The sequence below is a fragment of the Taudactylus pleione genome, unplaced genomic scaffold (assembly GCF_031769625.1).
Source record: "Taudactylus pleione unplaced genomic scaffold, aTauple2 ptg000579l, whole genome shotgun sequence".
NCBI lineage: Eukaryota > Metazoa > Chordata > Amphibia > Anura > Myobatrachidae > Taudactylus > Taudactylus pleione.
This window is the reverse complement of record NW_028284981.1, coordinates 1,407,646-1,432,083: the sequence shown is the minus strand read 5'-3', so window position 1 is coordinate 1,432,083 and position 24,438 is coordinate 1,407,646. Positions and strand designations below refer to the sequence as shown.

The window sequence follows — 24,438 nt, the reverse complement described above, 5'->3', positions numbered from 1 at the left end:
CGTGAGTATAAACTCACGATTTGTACCTTTTTTACCCGATTCGTCGTCACGATTCGTCGAAATCGGCCAAATCGTGTAAAATTTCACTATGTGTGTGAGCACCTTTACATATGTGTAGTAAGCATGTTCTGATTGGAAGCCAGAATAAACATCACAAGACAAAGACGCCTCTGAATGCGTTAACAATGCTATAAACAGTCTGTATACTACAGGGACTGCTTTCCCTCCCAGCAATCCTGGGTCCCCACCTGTGCCTGGATCCCTTATACACACACCTGTACATTGATAGAGGCCACAAAGCAGACATCTGTCCTTTGAGGAAACATCACATAGTTATGTAGCAGATTAAGTGGATGCTGTGAAGTATTTGGATGACTGTCAGGTATGTTTGTCTGCGCCCTACTATTCCTGTGAGGCGCATATAATTGCTCAGTGACTGCATGTCTGCTGGCTGTATCACACCCAGCCCTGAGCGCGTACTTCCACGCAGTCTTCGTCTATGTGCGTGCAGTCAGGTGACCTTAGGTGAATGAACACACAGTAAGCCCTATGGGTTCCTGATTGTAGACTGCCAATAGTCCCCTATCTACTATCATCCTTTACCCATCTGCCATGGGCATAAGAGGTAATAAAAGGGGTAAAGGTTTGGGGGCATATTCAATTATCTGAGGTAAAAAATTTTGTTTTTTTTTACTGCGGATGGAATGACTGTGCATTTGGTGCAGTAATTCAGATTACCGCGTCTATGCGCGCTCCCGATTCTCCACCAATTCAATTGGAAAAATCATTTGCATGCTAATTTCGGCTGTTAATAGCTGCGTTAAGTGTGGGGGAAAACTGAGGAAATCACCCTGTACCCCAAAAAAGTGCACAAAAATATTTGATAACAGTATATATGTCTATTAGTGGGCAAAAGAAAAATATCTGGGCTCAAAATATTTTTCAAATGGCTGATTATTGCATTTTTTTTAAAATAAAAGTGAAAAAAATTATAGAAAAGAAGATTTTTCAAGCAAATGACTGTTGTAGTTTAATTTGTGGTGCGTACAAAAACCCGTAAATGGATTTTTGTGTCATTTGAAGTAGGGATGTGCAGGCTCGGATAGGTTCGAGTTTGCACGTTGAGTTCGGATTTTTCCCTCCAAAAAAACGGAACTCAGAAAGAGGCAAAACGTCATCTTACATGGACGAACATCATCATTCCTGGACTTTTGTCCAGGAATGATGATGTTTGTCCATGTAAGATGACGTTTTGCCTCTTTCTGAGTTCCGTTTTTTTGGAGGGAAAAATCCGAACTCAACGTGCAAACTCGAACCTATCCGAGCCTGCACATCCCTAATTTGAAGCCACTTATAACAATGTGTGAAAAAACACCTCCTACCTGCAAGGTTAAAAACACCTGTCCATACAGCACCCCCATATACCTGTTCCACATCACTTCACCCATTATTGTGCACTTTTCAGAATATCACCATAAAAATGACATGTAACTAATTATTGGCCAATTTGAGCTAATTAAAAACTTATATTTGCCTAATCATTAGGGGTGGATTAGGGATCTTCAGAAACTTTTCACCCGCTCAGGGGCTCTGAGAAAAAAAAAAAAGCAGCGTTAATCCTAATGAAAATGAGTGCAGCTAAATTTGCGCGGCTAATTGGATAGGACAAAAATTCTCGGCCGGCCATGTTAAATTGGATTGAGGGTTAATGCGGCTGATTGAACATGCCCAGCCTTCTGTAGTCCAGCTATTGCTAATCTATAGCCTTTATCTTCAGTCAGCCTACAGCTGTAATGCACTTTCTATAGAGTATGTAGAGAGTTTACTGATCAAGGTAACGGAATCTCTGATCTCCTATAAATGAAAGGCATTAGATGGGGTGTTAGATGAAAGCCTCTAGCTTTGCAAAAAATATGACTCGGGATTCCAAATGATTCAGATGGGTTCCCTGAGATCTGCCCTGTGCCGTACCAGGAAAACTGAGTACGCAGAATATCCTATAACAAAAGACACGTGTCATAACCTTGTCCATGTAATACTTTACTCTGGAGCACGAGGAGTTCCCAAATATCTTGTGACTCATATCTGCTGGATCAGTTATTAAAGTGTACTCTTCACCTATGCACTGTGGGGCACACTTGCCAACTCTCGCAGAATGTCCAGGGGACTCACAAAGTTCGGGGAGCTCTCTCAGGAGCAGGGAACACCCCCACATCCTGCCCACATCACTAGGGCTTGATGACATCATTCCAGGGGCGCTGAGAGGGGCTTGCAAATAAAGTTTGATTTATTTTTCTTTCTAAGAGAGGTGTGGCCACGACTCCCACTATTAAGCCACACCCCCTCAGCAGTAATGGGCCCCAGGCCGGATGTCTATGACCCTGCAGAATTCTATGCCTATCGCAGCCCCATGCTGCAAATTGCTATAATCACACAGCAATCACTGGCACACAAGTTTTCTGTGAAGGCAGCCATTTTGTACACTGAACCAATGTGGGAATACAGCGTATCCATTCACTAGGAACAAGCGGCCTCAATATGGCATGTAGCACTTGGTGTCAACTCTGGCTAGGCAGCAGGTAGAGCCGGCCCTAAAAAATGTGGTACCCTAGGCAAGATTTTACCAGGTGCCCCTTAAACGATGTGGGTGCGGGGGCCCTCTTGCGTGGTGGTCGACCACCCTGGAGCAAAGGCACCATAGATATTCACCTGGGTGGCTTATGCCATTGCCCAGGGTTGACTGTGGCCTCAAGTATACTTCAAAACAATGAATATTATGTTTGTAACTGCCAGTTCCTGATATTTTGACAGCCGCTAAACCATTGCAGATCCAGTGTGACAATAAATACTTACAGGCACAAAACACATAGAGCTACAGGGTTTACAAAACAGTAAATTGCAGAACTTCAATATTTTGCTAGACAGGCTAATGGTAAACTGTACGATGAGTGACATGAATTCAGCAAGATGAAAATTATGTACCAGCTACTAGGAGTGAACCATAAGCGCCCACCCCCTAAGCTGTTGTAGAACTACACATCCCAGCATGCCCTGCCACAGTTTTGCTATTCGGCCATTTGAAAACTGTTGCAAGGCATGCTGGGATTTTTAGTTCAACAACAGCTAGAGGGTAGCTTATTGCCCACCCCTCATAGACAATAACATGTATATAAACTATACTATATATATAAATGCTTACACAATTCTTGGTCACATCAGCCACATTCAATTTACTAAGCAGTGTTAGGAGACAGAGTGAAAAGTGATAAGAAAGTGATAAGGTGCCAGCCAATCAGCTCCCAACTGTAATTTTTCAAACACAGCCTGTGAGATGACAGTTGGGAGCTGATTGGCTGGCACCTTATCACTTTTCACTCTGTCTCCTAATACTGCTTAGTAAATAGACCCCTAAGAGTCTATAGGGCTTATGTAATAGGTTGCGAGCTGCGGGAACGAATGCGAGTCTTCCCGCAATTTTAAAGCGCCAATTTTTTTAAAGGCAAAACCAATTTTTGGAGGTTGACTGCGGGAACCGAGCTGGCGGCGCTGCAGAGCAAAAATCAGCGGCCATTCTCCCAGGGTCTCGCGCATGCACGGTACTGACGTCCCTAAGCCAGAATCTACTGCACCTGCCGGCCGCCTTGGCATCGCTAGAGACAGGAGAGGGCACACGGGCTCCCTCCTCTCTTAAAACGCCCCTGCATGGCAGTGCTAAGGTGATAGAGATCGTGGGGACAGCAGATCTTCTGTCTCCGCACTGGAGCAATGTTGAATTGCTCCGATGATTTACTATCCACCTCTGCTACTAACAACATAATGAGTAATCTCCTAAGCAACTAGCGGTAGTGGTGAGTTGCCATTTACAGGCTCCTAGACAAGGCTCTGATAACTAAAACGAGTGTGATACAAAAGGTCAACAATAATTTGGTCGACACCAAAAGGTCGACATGGAAAAAAGATAGACATGACAAAAGTTAGACAGTACAGAAGGCCAACAGGTACAAAAGGTCAACATGGAAATGATTGACACAGAAACCATTTGTGTGTCGATCATGTCCACATCGACCTTTTGAGCATGTCGACCTTCTGTACTGTCAACATTTTGTTATGTCTACCTTTTTTTCCCCATGTCGACCTTTTGGTGTCGAACAAATTATTGTCAACCTTTTGTATCACACCCATTTTTGTTATCAGAGCATTTTGTTACGTCAACCCTCTGTACGGTCAACCTTCTGATGTCGACCTAATGTATGGAAGCCAACAAAAACAGGGTACATTCCACCAGTAAAGAGTGACTCTAGTGTCTAGAGCAGTGATTCCCAACCTCGGTCCTCAAGGCACACTAACAGTCCTGGTTTTAGTGATATCCAGGCTGGAGCACAGATGGTTAAATCAAAATAACTGAGGTACTAATTAAGTCACCTGTGCTCCAGTAAGGCTATCCTCAAAACCTGGACTGTTAGTGTGCCTTGAGGACCGAGGTTGGGAACCCCTGGTCTAGAGTAACATAACCTGCAGCTGCTGCTGTAACTTCTATAGGGAGAATACCTAGAAACTGCTGCTGTGCTCTGTGTAACCCTACTATATAAATCACATCAGACAGCTACAATTGTCACTGTTCTCCCCATACTAGCAGTATAAAAATACACAACAAAGATGTTTTTCACAGACTGTATCTATTAGGTTTGCTGTCCCGTATTATTACATTCTGTATCAGCCGGAAGATTGTGAGTCTGGCAATTGTTACAGGGTACAGTCCTGTGATTAATGTCATATCTACGCCATTCAAAATGTTTCTAAAGCCTGAACTGTCGCCATCCCCTCATAGGAGGAGAGAAAGCGAGAGCAACTCTCTTACTGCGATAACGCACAGCAGATAAGCTTAGGTCTGTGCGCTGGCTTCAATTGTATCTACAGGTCTGGCGGGGTATGCACAGGCAATGAACGTGAACAAATCTACCTAACCAAAGTCATTCTCGGCAGGTGAAGATCGCCGTTAGCTTATAGTGTACACAGTACACTTCCTATGTTCTGTATGCAATTCTCAGTATATGAGATTATGTGCAATTCTATAGATTTCTCAGCACGGTGGGTGCACTGCTTATGTTGGGCATACACTATACAATTATCTGTCAGATATCTGTCCAATCTGGCTGGTTGAAATGAAAACCTGGCAATGTATGGGAGCAAATGACAATCGATTATATGGTTTTAAATACTGGAAAACAGACAAAAACGATTGTTCAAATTGGTTACATTTATTTTATTTAACCAATTTGGCTGAGCGTCCATTTTTGTCTTGTTTCCAGTGTTTGTGAACAAATGTTCGATTGTCATTTGCTCCCATACATTACCGGATTTTCAATCCAACCAGCCGGATTGGAAAGATATCTGACAGATAGTTGTATAGTGTATGCCCAGCATTAGCGTTACATCCTCCTCACAGTGCTGAGATTGTGAGGCTATTCCTGAGCAAAGCAAAATTAGAGCAAGTGACTTTGGTGATGGGCAAAACCATGTTGCACTGCAGGAGGGGGGGATCTAAATTGTACAGTGAGATTAAGGGGTAAATTTACTAAAATGGGAATTCTATTAAGAAGTGATGTTGCCCATAGCAACCACTCAGATTCTACTTCTCATTTATCTAGCACCTTCTAGAAGACAATACCTGGAATCTGATTGGTTGGTACGGGCAACATCACTTCTTAATAGAACCCCCATCTTAGTAAATTTACCCCTAAAACTTTAGAAGGGTGCGTTCAAACGCAAATCTACATTGCAGTATAAAAATAAAGCTGTTCGGCATTTGTGAGTAACATGCAAGAGCATTATGTATTTACCCTGCATGCAAAATAAATATATTTGCGCCCCTTGCTTTACAGCATGGTTTGTTCTGGGGCAAAGTTACTTGCTCTTTTTCTGTTTTGCTCCCAACCCAGAAACAGCCCCTATCGGTGGAAATCAGGCCCTGATTCAGAGCCGGACGCTCTTGCAAAGCGCTCTCTCTGAATCAGGGTGTTTTTTTTTCATTGGAACCGGCCTCCTGGCCACTCGCTAAACTGTGGGTGGCCACCCACAGCTTTTACGAGCGGCCAGGTGATGGTCGCGATGGTCTCGACCATCGGACTTGCGACGAGACCCTTGTGGTAGGGTCTCGTCTTCCGCAAGCCCCAGTGAGCTTTCGGCTCTAATAGAGCCGGAAGCTCACCACTGTCATCACTCGTTATGTCAGTGGGTTGCCCCCAAACGGCAGGTGCTCCTTCGGGAACGCCTCCGTTTGCAAGCCACCCCGCCTACAAAACGGGGCGAGCTGTCAATCAATATCGACAGCCGCCCCGTCTTGTAGTGAGCCCAGGAGTGACGGAGCTATCGTCGCTTGCTGGTGCTCGCGCACGCTGGAGGCAGCTCTGGCGTGCGCAGTGCGCTCGCGAGCGGGTCTGAATCAGGCCCTCAGTTCAAAACGATGTGCTGGCAGGCATCACGGCGAAGGCACCTCGGCCATTCACGGTAGTGCTGACATCGCAAATTTTCCCTCGCACCTCTATAGGATGCGAGGGAAAACATGCAATGCCGGTGTGCACAAGGGGCTTGATTCAGAGAAGTACGCAATTCCGATTGTGAGAGGCCTCCGCATACGCAGGATCTGTACTGCGCATGTGCAGGTCTCCCTCTGCGAGATCGCTCACAGTTGCCCCAAGACGCAGCTTGATTGACAGGCTGCGGTGTTTGGGAGAGTAGAGGGCGGCGACTGGGACCGCTCTACAGAACGGGCTGAGGGGGGGGGTCAGATGCTGGGCAATAGCGATCCGCAATGACTCAGGCCCACTATCCAGAATCCTGAACATGAGAAGCAGGACATATACATAGAATTATTTCCAGAGATGCACTACACCACAATTTACCTTACATACAATATAAGACCTTGTACTGAGAAATATTTCCAGGATACAATATAATAGTACTGTGCATATACCCAAACAAGATAAGGGGCCAAATGTAATAGGGTGAGAGTTTAGCAGTAAGCTCTCACACTATTACATATGGCCAAAGAACTAATACTCAGAATTCTGGGCCTGATTCAGAGCCGCTCGCTCTGAATCAGGGCCGAGCTTTTTTTTTTTTTGGAGGGGCCACCCACAGCTATTGCGATCGGCCAGGATGATGGTTGCGATGGTCAAGACCATCGCGACCATCGGGCTTGCGACGAGACCCTTGTGGTAGGGTCTCATTCATCGTTCATCGCCAGCTCCGTCGTGCGCATGCACTGTCGGCCACCATCGACCCAGTTGCGAGCGCTCAGCGCTTGCGACCGGGTCTGAATCAGGCCCTCTGTTCACAAAGCAAAGAGGTAAGATGGCTGCAAACAGGAGCACAGGATCAATGTCTAATTTGGCCACACTCAGGTGGAATGAAGGAGCCTTTACTATGTACCTACAGGCCAACATCGGTCATCCGTGGTCATCGTTTGAAATAAAGATCTGATTGATTTTAACCAACTTATTATTATTATTATTGGTCCGGTTGGCCGTGATTGGTGGCAGTATCACAGTGTGTATGTGTCCAGCCACAGTCGACACTTGACCCGGGGTGTAAAGTTGGGTTGGCAGTGAGCCACATACTACATGCCTGCAAATATGTGTAATAACATCAGGGGATGTAGTTAAAATGCCGACCATCGGCATGCTGGGTGACGAAAACCCGAACCGGGGACAAGACACTGGCACCAGATTCCCGACAAGAGGGGAAATGCCGACATCGGGGTCACGGCAGCCGGCATCCAAATGGTAAGTACAGCGGTAGTCCTTAGGTCTTAGCCGCTGGGGGGGTGGAGCAGGGGCGTATTTATAATGGGTGCAGGGGGGCCCGCACTGCACACATTGCACCCGGAGTCCCACCGCTGTCGGACCCTGGAATGAGAGGAGTAGGCCCGTGACGGAGAGTGCACACAGGGCCCCTCCTTTCTAGAAACGCCCCAGGGGAGGGTTAAGTTTAGGAACCCCAGGGGGTTAGGGAAGGGGTGGTAGGGTTAGGCTACGTATAGGGGGGGTTAGGGTTAGACACCACCAGGTGGGGGTTAGGCACTAAGGGGGAGGTTAGGTTTAGGCACTAAGGGGGGAGGGTTATGGTGCGGGGTAGGGAGGGTTAGGGTGCACAACAGGAGAGTTATGGTTAGGGGGTAAAGGAGGGAAGGTTAGGGTACTTACCTCTCCCCTGTCGGGATGCCGTTGTCAGTCTTTTGACAGCAGGCATCATCCCGAGTGCCGAGATTTCATACCCAACCCAACATCAGCAGCCGTGCACAACATTCCATGTGTCAGGTTATGACTGGCTGATGTGGTGGCTTTGAAGCAATGCGCACATTTATGTACTGTGGATACCTCCTGTGTCAGTCATGATTTGCCTTGCAGTTAAACATGCAGACGAGTATTTCAAGATGCAGAACAGGTTCCCCTCTGCAATGGTGACTGAAAGTGGGCGTCAGCGCAGAAGACAATGCTGACAGATTCTCACTTCCTCACATCCCAGACGGGGAGAAGAATCAAATCTCAGAGGCTTAATCCCTTTGTCAGTGATGTAAGAATGGCAGGGGATTAGCCTAGATACAATCAGCAGGTGCAAATCATTAGAGGGCATATTAAATGAACACGTTCGTACGGCATGAATTAGGTTGCAGAGAGGAAGCCAGGCATAGTGGTTATTCTGTATAATACACGTCTATAAGTTCTCTCTCCCTGCATACACATTAACAGAATGTGAGTGCAGCCTGGAGACAGGTGGGGCATGGGCACCGCCTACTGACTATACACAGATGAGCCAGTATGTTCAGTAATTACAATGATTGAAATATGTAAAGTAAACATACCTAGTTTCATATGGAAGAGTTACAATTATTTTGTGTATTGTATTCAGAAGGATAGCATTGACTGTAGTGTGAACAGACGTCAGAATAGTCATCAACAGGTCATTAGAAAGTTTGCAGTGTTCCCTCCTCACAACATTGTTCCTGTCCTCACTAACACATCATTTATCTCCTTATATACTCTGTGCTGCTGGGTTACACTGCTCCTTCCACTATGTCAGTCTGTGGCTTATTGCTGCCTCCATTCCCCTACTCGCATCATGTCACTGCCCCTGTCACATGCAGCCCTGTACTCACTAACATATCTCTCATCTCCTTATATACTCTGTGCTGCTGGGTTACACTGCTCCTTCCACTATGTCAGTCTGTGGCTTATTGCTGCCTCCATTCCCCTCCTCACATCACGTCACTGCCCCTGTCACATGCAGCCCTGTACTCATTAACAGGGACGGACTGGGGCTGTACATATGCCCTTGCCGTCTGCACGGTACACGCGCACTCGCGAAGAGGTTGCTGTTTAGTTTTAAGGGGGATGTGCCACGCAGCACGCCCCCCTCTTTTCCCGGCCCACTGCCGCCACCACTTTCCTCCCCCGGAGCTAATAGCATGTATCTGGCGGCGAGAGGTAGAGGGCAGGGGTACTTCCGCTCTCCATGAACTGGAAATGAGCCCATCAGCCCTTCTTGCAAATGCCCGAAGTGCCAGATGGCCAATCCGGCCTTGCTCACATCACTCATCTCCTTATATACTCTGTGCTGCTGAGTGACACTGCTCCTTTCACTATATAACGCTCAGTCTGTGGCTTCCTGCTGCCTCCATTCCCCCTCCTCACATCATGTCACTGCCCCTGTCACATGCAGCCCTGTCCTCAAAAACACATCACTCATCTACTGATATACTCTGTGCTGCTGGGGGACCCTGCTCCTTTCACTATGTAAGTCTGTGGTTTCATTCATTTTCATGTTGTTTTCATTCCCCTCCTTACATTAACATACCTTCCAACCGTCCCTGCTATTCAGGGACCGTCCCAATGTCCCACGTTACGGTAATGGCACATCTGACAATGCAATGTATAACACAGGTTTTTCAGCTTGTGCCCATGCAAAAGTTGGATTTCAGCACTTTTATAAAAATAAGACATATCCCTTTAAATATGTGCATTAACCCATTCCTGCATACAGTACTGATACTTACCGTAGTTCATTTTAATATCAACAATGAGTATCATTTCTGGGAAAATATTCTGAAAGTGCCCCAAAAGCAGACTTCACATAAAACCAGAGGGCTCAATTTACAGTAGTAAAGTACAAACTCTGCTTAAAGAAATGGAAAGCCTTATAACTACAGTACAGTAAAATAATAACTGTTTGATGATGATAAAAAAATTGAATTGAGTATATATGCACACATAAATGAGCATCAGACGCTGTGCCAATTCGGTTGTCGCTGTCCGATGGTTTCTATATTGCACCGAAGCCGCATTGCGCAAGTGCCGAGATACTGTTGCGGCTCCGGTCGCAGTGTGGGAAAAGCTACAGCCTGCCTTATGGGGGCAGTGACTGGGAGGAGCGTTTAAAAAAACAGGCATTTTAGGGCCGTGCCGAAGTAGGCGACTGCGTCTACCGAAGCAGATTCATTGGCCTCGGCAGCTTACTTGCGGCAAACATTCTGAGCAACTTATGGGTTCTTCAGATGTCCGATGTTCACCATGTTGTTGCCGATGGCGCGTCTTCGGATGCAGGCAGCGGATCAGAGAAGCCAGAGATGGACGTCTCAATACACCAGACACCACCTACAGCATTACCATAACTTCTCTGCTCCTTTGCCACACAACACCAACACCACTTGTGCCCACTTCTGAATCAGGCTTGAGAAGGCAGCTGGTGGTATCAGGGTTTATAAATCTGACACCAGCAGCTGCTTCACCGCCATTCTGCAGACTGGTGTGCTGGGTGTGTGCTGGGTGTGTGCCGGGAATAAGGACATTTATGCTCATTCTTCTATACTCGTACAAATAACTGACCATGAACCATCATACAGGGCCATATGTAATAGCTAGCGGGTTTTTTAAATTGCAGCTATTTCGCAGAGTTACCGGCCAGTTTTAAAGCAGCGAGGATTAGTAAGGCAAAGGCAGTTTGCTTTTGTTTAAAAAACATTGACTCTTTAAATCTGACCGCTAATGGGGCCAATCCATCAGTGATGGATTGACGCGATCCCGCGATGCTGCAACCCGTGATCGCATTAATCCAACATGTTGGATTTTCCCGATTTGCCGATCGCGATCAAAAAATAATCGCGATCGTCAAATCGGGCACATATAACATGTAATATTTCAGCGATCCTGCGACGGATCACTGACCATCGATGTTGGCCGGCTGGCGTTTCCACCCGGCAGATCGGCATTTCCGATCGTGTGGCAGGATCGCGGAAATACCGGTCAGATGTATGGGCACCTTAACAGTCGGCACTTTCAAAAGCCCGCTACCTATTACATTTGGCCCATAGACCCTTGTTTGATCTGATTGGTCCAATGTGTATAAAACTCCTATAGAGTTTAAGCTAGCGAGCAGGGTCCTCTCACCCCTCTGTCTGTCTGTTGCTACCCTGTCTTGTTTTAGTATTCCATTGGCTGCCAAATGTAGGACACTGTGGAGTTTGCTGATGCCATATAAATAAATGGTAATAATAATAATAAATGCTTACATTTTATTTTTGTGCTGGCGTCTGGTTATTCCCTTTGGAATTCTATACATAGTAGACGGTGAGAACTGCTTTAGCAGACATTGTAAAGGCTTATGTGGTAGTATGTACAAACGCCCAGTCCATTGTAAATATTAATAAACAAAATTTCGGCTTAAAATTTATGCTATGCAAATGAATAACAGAAGCTGCAGTGTCAGACTTTGGGGGAGATGTACTATCGCGCCGCTATAGCTCCTCCTGCTTCACCTCTTATTGAGGCAAAGCAGGAAGCCATAACGGCGAGATGTATTAACATCTCGGCCCCCGGAGATGCGTTGTGTCTGACCACCTGGCCGGCCGCACTGCGCAATCGCGAGATCTCACGCACAGCCAGACCCCGGGGATGCCGCTGCAGGTTAGCACACATACTGGCGGGTAATTCTGCCGTTAGATGAATATACAATAAGCCACAAAAGGGCGTTTAGCGTTTTTTAAAAACCTCTAACTTATTTTAAATTGCTAGATGTTTGCCGATAACGCAGAGAAAATTATTTTTTCTCTCTGTTATCTGCCTTCAGGTTCGTTATGAATGTCAGATAGCGCTGGTTATAGCGCATTTAGTACCACAGCCGTCTCAGACTTATGCCATGAGACAACAGTAGAATATGCTCCTGGTTCGCGCCAAGAGACGTCGTCAGTTTTAAATGCTAACGTTACAGTGCCCAATGCATACACAATATAGGGCCTGATTCAGCAAGGAACGCAGCCGCGAATTCGCACGCACCCGGCGTATGCATCACAGTGTGCGAACCAGCCGCAGCGATCGGGTAGCGATCGCAGGGAGCACGAAGTGTCAGCACACACTGATTGACAGGAAGTGACCATTTGGGGGTGGTGACGGGAGGTGGTCAGTGAAACGCAGGCGTGCCAGAGTGCGTTTGGACGCCGTTACAGGGACTTGCATAATTAAGCTCCTGCAACGGAAGACGCAGCAAGAGCTCTAGATGCACACAGCAAGCGGCCCAAATCCTGAGTGAGATCAGATCAACCACTATTATGCTAATGGGTCCGATGGTTCTCGATGTTACCGATGTTTTCGCTGTCTAGCGAGGTATTGCAGATGTGAGTAAAGGGAAGTTGGCAGCATTATGTAGTGGTGGGCGTCTGGTTCTTGTCCTGCGGTGTCATTGCGATTGGGTTCATTAGCATATTTTCGCAGCGGCCGGGTGCGAGCGTATGCAGATCTGCGTTCCGTGCTGAATCCGGCCCTTAGTGCTGCAATAAACTGTATATACAGCATGACAGTCTGTCTGTGTTATTATTAGTAAACACTACAATCGCTTTTATCATGTAAAATACAATTAAATACAGACGCAAATGCAAAATAAAAGTACTAACAGCGGGGGTCATTCAGACCCTGCGCTCGCGAGCGGGTCGATGTTACCCCACTGCGCATGCGCACGACGGAGGGAGCTCCGTCGTGCACATGCGCGAGACCCGGCTAGCGATGGAATAGCCGTTGCTCCGGGTCTCGCACCAAAGGGGGCGTGCTGTCGATGTTGATTGACAGCACGCCCCCTTTGGTGGGCGTGCCGGGGGCGTGGCTGCCAGACGAAGGCGTTCCCATGGGAACGCCTACCGTCTGAAGCCGGCCCCACTGACATCACTAGTGATGTCAGTGGGAGTGATTTTGGCTCTGATAGAGCCAAAATCACTCCAGGGCTTGCGGCAGCGAGACCCTACCGCAGGGTCTCCGTCGCAAGCCCGATGGTTGCGATGGTCTTGACCATCGCGACCATCAATGGATGCTCGCATAAGCTGTGGGTGGTCACCCACAGCTATGCGAGCATCCAGGAGGATGCTCCACTTTCATGTAGCAGGGCCCTGATTCAGAGCGAGCGCTCTGGTCAGAGCGTCCGGCTCTGAATCAGGCCCAGAATTCAAATAAATAACAAACACCCATTGACGTCCCCTTTGAAAAATAAAATCAAATAGGAAACTTCTTTCCTGCCATGGAATGAAGGCAATTATCAATGATATAAGGCGAATAGATCGCAGCAGCCACACTAATAGTTTATACTATTATATTATATTATTATATTATATTATATACTATTAGTGCAAGCGATCGAAGTGCAATCAACCAATCAAAAGTGTCTGCATAATGAGTGCGTTTATACGGCGCGTATGAGTCTGCTATGAGAATTCTTCCTGGTCTAAGAACACACCCTTTCTGTACTTGTCCGGTGCCTGCACGCCCTCCGCCATCCCCCGAGCCGCCTCCCTAAGCACTGTGGGCCTGATTCAGAGCCGCTCGTAAGCGGTTGCTCGTTCGCTCCGAGCGATGTTCGCACATCTGTGCATGCGTATGGGTCGAAATGCGCATGCGCCAACCAGTCATTGCGTCGGAAATCGAGTGCTCGCAAAACAGCGAGTGCCTGCTAATTTGAGTGACAGGATGAGGCGTTTGTGGGTGGTAACAGGAGAAGGTACGGGGAGTGGAGATCCGAACGCAGGCGTGCCAAACAGTCAAAACGGGTGTTTTAAGGGTGTGCATAATTAACAAAGCAGCGTCATCGACCACGTCACTTGGTTGTCTCTTAGCCTGAACTGTTCGCATGATTGCGGTAGGAAAATCCAACCACAAGCACTGCGAGCAGTTCAGACGCCTTTCGATGTACTCGATTAATCTAATAAATAGTGGAGATGACGTATGATGTGAACGGCCAGGGGGCGTTTTTACAAAATAGCAAGCGCATATTTTGTTCGCTCGCTCAGACATAGAGGCGACAACAGACCGCAAAGAGCGAGCGCTCTATTTAAATATCCGGACCCTTTTTCTGAACGAGCGAGCGCAAATAGCGTCCGGCTCTGAATCAGGCCCTGTGATCGCAAGATGCAACAAAATCTGCGGTGAAGTGTAAAATAGTTATTTTGTGCGCATATGCTTTACGAAATTGGGCAAATTTTGCTTAAAATTGTATGCGTACGTCCAATTCTACGAGGGCTTCAAGAAGTTTCACTTTTACGGGCGAGCTTCCTGCCGTGATACGATATCCACACTGATTACACTGCGAAGGGTGGAGATCGTAGTGTATCCTGATTCCTACCGTTTTTCTGACTTCCACAGCTGGGTGTTGCAGCCCATGGCCTGTGATCTGCCTGCCATCAACAACCTGCTAGCATGGCTCAGCAATCTGTTGGGGGGATAAGAGAAGACGGCAAAGCCACCAGCTGCAGCCAGCTGCTCGGTAATGTGAGAGTTCCATGACCCAGCGCATTCCAAGGGACCGTTCAGCCATCCTGCACGCTGGAGAGGAGTCTGATGCCCACAAGTCACAGACAACAGTGCCCAGCACGTGGCTGGAAAGAATAACAACAGCCAGGGTCACAGAGTCTTTCGCATCCCGCCTCCCTGATTCCTCACACTCTCTGCACAAGCTGCATTTAGCACAGAAATTAAAGCAACATTAAACTGAAGATCGGCTTATTGGACAGGTCTGGATTTTAATATTTTGCCCCTTCGGCCTCCATTCTTGCCTGGGATGTGGGCATGTGGATGCAGTTAGGAAGCCAGTGGTCGATATGCTGACCGCCGGTTTCCCGACTGAAATCCTGGCATCTAAATACCAACGCCTATCATCAGCCCCACGCTGAAATCCCAACACCCGGCATACCGATCGTAGGTAAGCCGGGAGCGCTTAGGCACTAGAGGAAGGGTTAGGATTAGGGACTCCCGGGGGGACTTAGGGTTATGAACCCCCCGGGAAGGTTAGGTTTAGGGTAGGGGAAGGAGGCAGTTAGAGTCAGGCACCACCGGGGGAAGGTTAGGTTTAGGAGCCCCCCTCGGGAGGGTTAGGTTTAGGGTGCAGGGAGGGGGAGTTAGGCACTAGGGGGGAGGTTAGGATTAGGCACCCCTAAGGGAGGGTTAGGGGGGGAGAGGGGTAGGGATAGCCTACTTACCTCCCCTGTCGGTACCTTCAGCTGCTGGCCTTCCGGCGTCAGTATTTCATCCGCCAGGCTTAGGTCCGGCTGTGATTCATACCGATTCCGTGGCCATGCCCACTATGACACAAGCATGCACCCACCGCGTCCCATGTTGGACTACGGTGATATCCCCTTTGCCAAATTGACTTTGCCCAAAGTTGGGCGATCAGAATACTCCAAACACCTGACTTATACGGCCTTCCCATAAACCCATTCTCGAGCATGTGTTACTACGGTATCCGATCAGAATGTCCACACCAGAAAGCCAGCACGCAACATGTCGACATAAAAAATGTCAACATGGTCATATTGTCGACACGTTGTGAAAATTGTACATGTCAACAGTGAGGCTAAAATAGTGAAAAATTATATGTCGGCATTGTAACTGCCGACATGCACAATGTGGATGCAGTGACCAAGCTGGCATGTCTCTATGTTGGCGTGTTACATGTCGAAATAAAGTCCATGTCGAAATTCTAACTGTCGCCATTCGGGACATGCCGATTTTCTGATGTCGACAGAACATATCACACCCATTACTAGTTTTACCATCTTAAAAAAAAAAATTACCTTTTTTTTATGAAAAATCTGTTAAAATCTGGCGCTGTTCAAATGTAATTACTGGATAATTGCCCTCTCGGTGGCACTGTTTTCTTCATACAATATGGCACTTGTGACATTTCAACGCCTACTGTACTCTGCTACAGACATGTATGCAAAGGCCCTTAGTGATGTTACCAGAGCCGTTTGTTGGATCCTAACTGGGACTTGGAAATTTGTCATTTTTTATTTTATTTTAATAATATCCTTTTTTTATGGTGTTCACAGATGTACAGCCATGGCCAAAAGTTTTGAGAATGACACAAGCATTGGTTTTTATAAAGTTTGCTGCTTCAGTGTATTTAGACCTTTTTGTCAAATGTTACTATGGTATACTGAAGTAAAATTACAAAAATTTCATAAGTGTCAAAGGCTTAAATCGACAATTACATTAAGTATATGCAAAGAGTCAATATTTGCAGTGTTGACGCTTCTTTTCAAGACCTCTGCAATTTGCCCTGGCTTGCTGTCATCAACTTCTGGACCACATACTGACCGATGGTCGCCCATTCTTGCCTAATCAATGTTTGGAGTTTGTCAGAATATGTGGGTTTTTGTGTATCCACCCGCCTCTTGAGGATTTACCACAAGTTCTCAATGGAATTAAGGTCTGGGGAGTTTCCTGGCCATGGACCCAACATTTTTATGTTTTGTTCCCCAAGCCACTTGCTTATCACTTTTGCCTTATGGCAAGGTGCTCCATCATGCTGGAAAAGGCATTGTTCGTCACCAAACTGTTCTTGGATGGTTGGGAGAAGTTGCTCTTGGAGGATGTTTTGGTACCATTCTTTATTCATGGCTGGCAAAATTGTGAGTGAGCCCACTCCCTTTGCTGAGAAGCAACCCCACACATGAATGGTCTCAGGATGCTTTACTGTTGGCATGACACAGTAGACTTTTGAGACTTTTGGAGGATGGCCTGGTGTCAAGAAGGGCAGCAAAGAAGCAAGTTTTACCCAGGAAAAACATCAGGGACAGACTGATTTTCTTCAAAAGGTACAGGGATTGGACTGCTATTAACTGGGGTAAAGTTATTTTCTCTGATGAATCCCCTTTCATATTGTTTGGGGCATCTGGAAAAACGCTTGTCTGGAGAAGGAAAGGTGAGCGCTACCATTAGGCCTGTGTCTTGCCAACAGTAAAGCAACCTGAGACCATTCATGTGTGGGGTTGCTTCTCAGGCAAGGGAGCAGGCTCGCTCACAATTCTGCCTAAGAACACAGCCATGAATAAAGAATGGTACTGAAAAACACTTATATAATGAAATCAAACTTTAACAATTTCAGCCTCCTATTAGCTCCTACCTCCCTTGCTCACTGTCTGAAGGACATAAGCAGCTTTTGGGTTTTTTCCTTGTCAGGTCCCTCTCATGTTCTCAGACAGATCTTTATCCCAATGTTAGGCAATGGTTATGATGGTTGTAAAAGCAAGCGTATGGATTGGGCCAGTGTGGTCACATAAATGCGCAAAACTCCACAAAAATCTGAATATTCACACTTTTTCCGTACTGCGATGTAGTTGTAACTACGGCTATGACTTTTGCGTTCAATTCTGCGTCAGCCCTGCCGTACGTGAATCTCTTACATAAAGGTTGAGTCAACTTTTGTAAAAGAAAAATATTTTCAAAAAAAGATTTTACGACCTCCGAGGTTGAGTTGGCTTGCCTATGATGTCTCTGAAGATTTTTAAAGAAATATCGCAGAAAACATAACTTCCATCAATAAATTAGTTTATTTTTATTTATTTTTTAATTCTACCCAGCCTGCTTGCATGCCATCAAAAAACTTTTCAAAAAGATTTTACGACCTCCCAGGTTGAGTTTGCTTGCCTATGATTTCACTGAAGATTTTTAAAGAAATATTGCAGAAAATATAACTTCCATTAATAAATGACTTTTTTTTTTTTTAATTATATCCCAATCTGCTTGCATACCATAAAAAAAAAATGTTCAAAAAGATTTTACGACCACCGAGGTTGAGTTTGCTTACCTATGATTTCACTGAAGATTTTTAAAGAAATATTACAGAAAACATATCTTCCATCAATAAATTTAATTTTTTTTTTTATATTTTTTACTATACCCAGCCTGCATACGTGCCATTATAAAATGAGCATACCCCTTCTCTTTCAATGTACATAATAGGGCTTTTCAAGACGAGTACTATATAAAAACGCATTGTGCATTCCGTACGGAACGCTGCTCTGAATCTCGTTCAGGCGTTGGGATCACATTTGCTATTTAGACAAGCAGTGCAATCCGCGGCTGCACAATTTTTCAAGGTTTTTACTGTGCAGCGGGATCCAACTGCCGCTCGGATCATTCCCAGTCCCTGCACCAAACTCACAGCAGTTTGCATACGTCGCGTTCCATTTGAAATGCATTGTGAGCAAATTATTTTAATGAGCTTTTCTGTGTGAGCCCACAGCGGATGCAGAGAAGGGATTTGCAGTACAACATGTGTTAGAGTTCAGCAGCAGATGGACTCTTTAGAGTTGCATTTCCATGTAGAGCTTTTATAATGTAGAGAGACAGGTGATACCCTGTTTTGCTTGTCATCAGAGTTCATTACGCTGATGCTTTCCTGCAAATCTGCCCTTAATTTCTGTCTTCTACCCATCCAGGATTTGCCTTACTGGGGCTGATTCTGTGTCGCAGGCACAGGCTGCGTCTGTTGCCGCAGCCGATTAAGTGAATACTGAGATGCTTATTTGCAGCATCTGTAAATCTGTCTCGGTGCATCTTTAAACGCACACATCGGTGCACCATCGGACGCGTCATTGAAACTAGCACCAGTCCTACAGCAGATGGATTTTCTTATACCATCGAGCAACTGCGTGCAGCATCGATACGACGTGCGTCTGGAATCATTGTAAAAAAGGATGTGAAGAAGAAAAATGGGAACCCATCCCTCTTATTATTAATAGGAATTGAGACTTGAATAAATACATTTACAGTTACTTAATGCGACTCTTGATGCAAGGAGGACAAGAGACATGAAAATTGGAGAAGTGATCTAGAGGAAGTGACACGAATTTGGAATTTGTGTAGTAGCAAGAAGGTATTACAATCATATATCGACATATGTATTTAGTGCCAATTTGAGGCTAACAACCATTTTCCACCAATAGGAGGGGACTGTCAGCAAACATTCCAGGAACAAAATGGCCGACATGAGATCTTGATTGACGTCTGAACCAGTAATCTGAATGCAGAGTCTAACGGAACCACTGGTTCGTGTCGCTTCCAGGACGCTTGTTAAATTGTGGATGTTAAAGTAAATTGAGGATTACTCACATTTTAAGAATTGAAGAACGCTTTCCCAGTAGCATCTTAATGAAGTCCCGGTAGGAGATGGCGTCGCTGTTCCCTCCGGTCACCTCTGCAATCATCTTTTTCACCTCCAGGTGCGTTTTCGCGACCCCCAACTTCTCCATCATCATCTTGAGACCCATTATGTCTAAAGGAGGCAACAGATTAGAGGCCATGGGGTATATTTACTAAAGTGCAGGTTTATAGAAGTGAAGCTGTTGCCCATAGCAACCAATCAGATTCTAGCTATTATCTTCTAGAAGGTGCTAGATAAATGATAAGTAGAAGCTAATTGGTTGCTACGGGCAACATCTCCACATCAATAAACCGCACTTTAATAAATATACCTCGATGTGTATAGTTAAGTATAATTAATAGCACAAAAGGTACAAATCCAAAAATAATAAGGGAGAAGAGCTCATCAGTGACCTGCCTAAGGGGTGCAAACAGCAATGGGGTTACTGTAAGAAATTATTTACAGGAAAACAAATAATATTTTAGTATATCTCTGCTGCTAACCGTCCAGTGCATCCTCCTTCTATTGGTGTCAATGGGACAGGCTGACTTGATATTTATGGTGCCCACCCATGTATGTTACAGGTTACATGCAGACCTCTCTATCAGGAAAAAGGGGTACGGACCACTATGTAGTGTAAATTAGGAGATCAGTAGCCGCTTGGAGTCAGAGTTAGCAGACAAACCAGATCTATGGCACCTGGAGATGATAAACCATAGCTACAAATAAATTGGTTCCACTGAGCCAAGTAATGCTGGGTACACACGGGACGATCTGTTCAGCGAGCGATATCGCTGAACGATCTCCCTTGAACTTCCTGGTGTGTTGGTTGAATGATATCATTCATCCACCCATGATCAACGACCATTCCCTCCTGCAAGCACTGATAGATATCGTCCAGGTTGGCCTGCATGCATGGACGATTAGAGATATCGTTATCGTTCATGCGGGAATGTGCATTGTTGGTCGATCGTTTGCAGCTTAAAAATGAATGATATGAGTTATTTAATGATGAACGATATCGTTATTGTTCATTTAAATCGGACCGTGCGTACGCAGCATAGAGATGCATACATACGGTACGATCTGTACCACCAACGACTTGAACGTTATCTTTTAAAGATACCTTTCAGTGAAGCCATCCTGCCACATCTCTCAACAGGCAAAGTTGACAATATCGTGCAAGTTGGCCTAGTTGTACGGACGATCATAGTTATCGTTCATGCGGGAACGTGCATTGTTGGTCGTTCACTGCATAAAAATGAACGATATGAGCGATATATCATTGAACGATATCGTTATCCTTCATAGATATCGTACCGTGAACGCAGCTTGAGAAACCGCTTAGAAAACTATTTTATTTGATGAAGCAATAACTAAAGTAAATGAAATATTCTGAGAGTAGGATATAGATTTAGGGGGAGACGGAACAAACTTTCAAAAGAGGACCAGTAGGAGAGGTTGCCCATAGCAACGAGTAAGCTTCCAGCTATTATTTATCAAGTACACTGTATAAAATAATGGCTACAAGCTGATTGGTTACTATGGGTGATTTCAGCACCTTTACTTAAAAAGTAATATCGTTTGGGAATATATGTTTCTAGTTAAGATCTTCCAGCCATTGTGCGCAAACAGAGTTTATCCTGGATGAATAAAACATGAATCGTGTGGGATCATTTCACAATAAGATCACTCACCAATCTCCCCTTGATCGTTCAGGTCAAAATCCATGAACTTGTCTAGAACAAAGAAAGAACAGATGATGATGATGTTGAATAGAAGGAATTATATGAATGAATCAGCACACAAATATCTTTGCATTGTATGCTATAAATATTACATACTGTAATGAAAATGATTTAGTTATGCAGAGCTCACACCCTCTACTTTCAGCCTCTGCCTCATAACCTCCTCACATTCCCCGGAGGCAAAACGCAACTCAGTTCAATATTTTCTTATTTTTGGGAGATGACTAAGGGCCTGTTTCAGCATGGATTGCAATTGCGATCAGAGTAATCTCAACGCAATGTAAATATTTATATATAATCATTAACTTGAGCCCAAAAAGTCAGACCAGACATGTGATGCATCCATTTACATAAACATATCTATGGTTTTTTTCTTTCTAGGATAAATGTACTAAGCTCTGGAAAGTGATCAATTGGAGCGTGATAAGCTACCAACCAATCAGCTCCTAACTGTCATTTTTCAAACACAGGGCCTGATTCAGACCCGCTCGCAAGCGCTGAGCACTCGCAAGTGGGTCGATGTTGGCCCAGTGCGCATGCGCACGATGAAGGCTGCTCTGTCGTGCGCATGCGCGAGACCCGGATAGCCACGGGCAAGCCGTCGCTCCGGGTCTCGCTGCAAAGGGGACGTGCTGTCGATGGTGAGTGACAGCACGCCCATTTTGGTGGGTGTGCCGGGGGTGTGGCTGCCCAGACAGAGGCGTTCCCATGGGAACGCCTACCGTCTAGGGCCGGCCCCACTGACATCACAAGTCTTGACCATCCCGACCATCTTCCTGACCACCCACAGCTATACGAGCGGCCAGGATGCCGCTCTAAAAACTAAGAGGGACAGCCCTGATTCAGAGCGAGCGCTCTGTCAGAGCGTCCGGCTCTGAATCAGGGCCACAGTCTGTAACATGACAGTTAGGAGCTGATTGGTTGGTAGTTTATCACTCTGCAATTTATCACTTTCCAGAGCTTAGTACATTTCCTGAGAAACTTTTTTTTTCTTTATGAAATTTAGGTGTTTAACTTTGATGTTCTGAAGACACACGTCAGAGTAATGATTGAGCGTCGTTTCTGCTGGGTTTTCCTTTAGAACCCAACATAATAAAACTCACATTTATTCCAACATGCTATCAAAATAACCGGCTCAAAATAAAGCAGTTAAAAATTCTACAGGACAAAACAAAGGGACGTTATGACAGATGTAGCCGGCATACTACACTAAAGTGAAGTGTGGTCTGCTAGCCACCCCAGAAAACACTTGTGCAGGTCTACAGGATAAAACAAAGGGACGTTATGACAGACGTAGCCGGCATACTACACTAAAGTGAAGTGTGGTCTGCTAGCCACCCCAGAAAATACTTGTGCAGGTCTACAGGACCCTGACCATGGAAGGGCTGACAGGTCAGAATACCTGCACCAATTACTCATAGAAACGTAATAAGCCAAAGGCACTGATAACATGGGCCGAGGGCTCGGGATTCCTGTATAAAGGGATGTTCCTATTCTTTCACTGCCGAATGTTGTATTGTGTACATACTGTGCACACTGAACAACAGTTGTTGGCACACTATCCTGATATTTCAGCAAAGGCCCCTTTTCCACTGCAGATGACTAATCTGGCAGCTGTCCTGTGTGAGCTGGTGATATGAAGTCATGAGGGGACGAAGCTGGGTTTGGTTTTATAAGAAAGGCCAAGAAAATCAAGGCAATTGTCAAAAGCAAGGAGTGTAAAATAGACTATAGTGAGTAGTATAATGGTCTGGATTTATTCTAAAGGAGAAGTTCTGATAAGGAAGGGTTTCTTTTCTAACAGTGTAACAGGGGTTGTTCAGTTGGGTTTGTCACCTGAGAAGGCAGCCATTTTGTGAGGTGAATTATACCTCCCAACATTGTCCTTAAAATAATCCCTCAGTGGGGTGTGGTTATGCCCCATTGAGGAACATGCTACTGGGTGCGTCGGCGGCACTGCACCCAGTGCCTAGTACGTGCTTCCAAAGCGCTAGGCCACCTCAAAATTCTTCTACTGCCCAGTTCTGTGCATATTGGTTCAGCCCACAAAATGTCTGCTTCCATTGTGTGTTTGTGACAGATTCGCTTAAAAGAGAGTAAGACTTATGCCACGTACACACTGGCCGATATTGTGAACGATTGAACGATATCGTTATCGTACTATATCGTCCAGTGTGTATGCAAGATATCGTTAAAGATGCGCGCTCCCGCGGATTGTTAACGATATTTTTCATCGCCTGAACATGCAGGCCAATCTGACGATATCGTCAGGTTGTGCATGTTCATGGATGCTGCCGGGGAAGTCACTGAACGATATCGTTAACGATATCGTTCAGTGTATAGGCTCAATGTCGTTAACGTCTTTGAGCACAGCAAACACTTAACGATATTGCTCATGGAGGGGATCGTTAAGTGTGTATGCGCCATTACAGTACTTATGGGGTTGCGACCGATCAGTGCCCGGCACACATTATTGCAGGCTGCAGTGTGTCAGAAAAGTATCAGATGATTCCTGCATTACACAATGGGGTTAATGCAGAATTTAACGTGTATGTTGTTGCTCTGCGCATGATCTAGAACCAAGCAACAACAACTACGAGCGAGGCAGAATCATACGCATATGAAATATATCTTCACTTGCAACTGTACTAGGCTGTTACGGGGGATTCTCACGTATGCGATGTTCACTGGGGGAGCATTGATAAAACTGCGTAAATACGATTTAAGTACCATGGTTGTCTTCTCTTTGCCTTTTCTGCCATTTTTTGTTTTTTTTAGTTTTTTTTCCCTTTTTTAGTGTTCTGTGCCCTGATTATTGCTTCCCCCATCTCCCTTTTCCTCCCATTCCTCTTCTTCTCCTTCTATTTTTCTGTATCCTTCTTTTTTTTCCGCTGTGTTCATCCCTCTTTCCATCTCTTCTTCTTCAGCTGGTTTTATACAGCATTTTTATGTTATTACTTCACTTGCGGTGCAATCATATTTTATTAAAACTTCTAATAAAAATGTATCCAAATAAAAAAAATGATTATCAAATCTGAAGGCGCTACTGCCGTAGGGCACAGTTTTGAATATATTTGCATAACTTGCTTTAGTTATACATAAAGCACCTTTGTAAGTAAATCCCTCTACTACTGAACAAGATTGGAGGCATTTAGCTAATTATTAATAGTCTGACCTATGCTCCCACCATGAAGTCCATCCCAATGAAGCCCGGCCCCTATTTACCTTCACC

The 24,438-nt window shown here is 45.4% G+C and overlaps 1 protein-coding gene across 1 annotated transcript in view; it reads right to left on the bottom strand.

The window, feature by feature from the left end:
- AIF1L (allograft inflammatory factor 1 like) overlaps positions 1–24,438 on the bottom strand; it is a 67,711-nt gene that overhangs the window by 9,117 nt on the left and 34,156 nt on the right. The window contains exons 4-5 of the mRNA XM_088453484.1: positions 21,156–21,197; positions 19,428–19,590 (exon numbers count right to left, since the gene is read on the bottom strand). Of these exons, the coding sequence (XP_088309610.1) occupies positions 19,428–19,590; positions 21,156–21,197 (205 nt within the window). The remainder of the gene's footprint in view (positions 1–19,427; positions 19,591–21,155; positions 21,198–24,438) is intronic.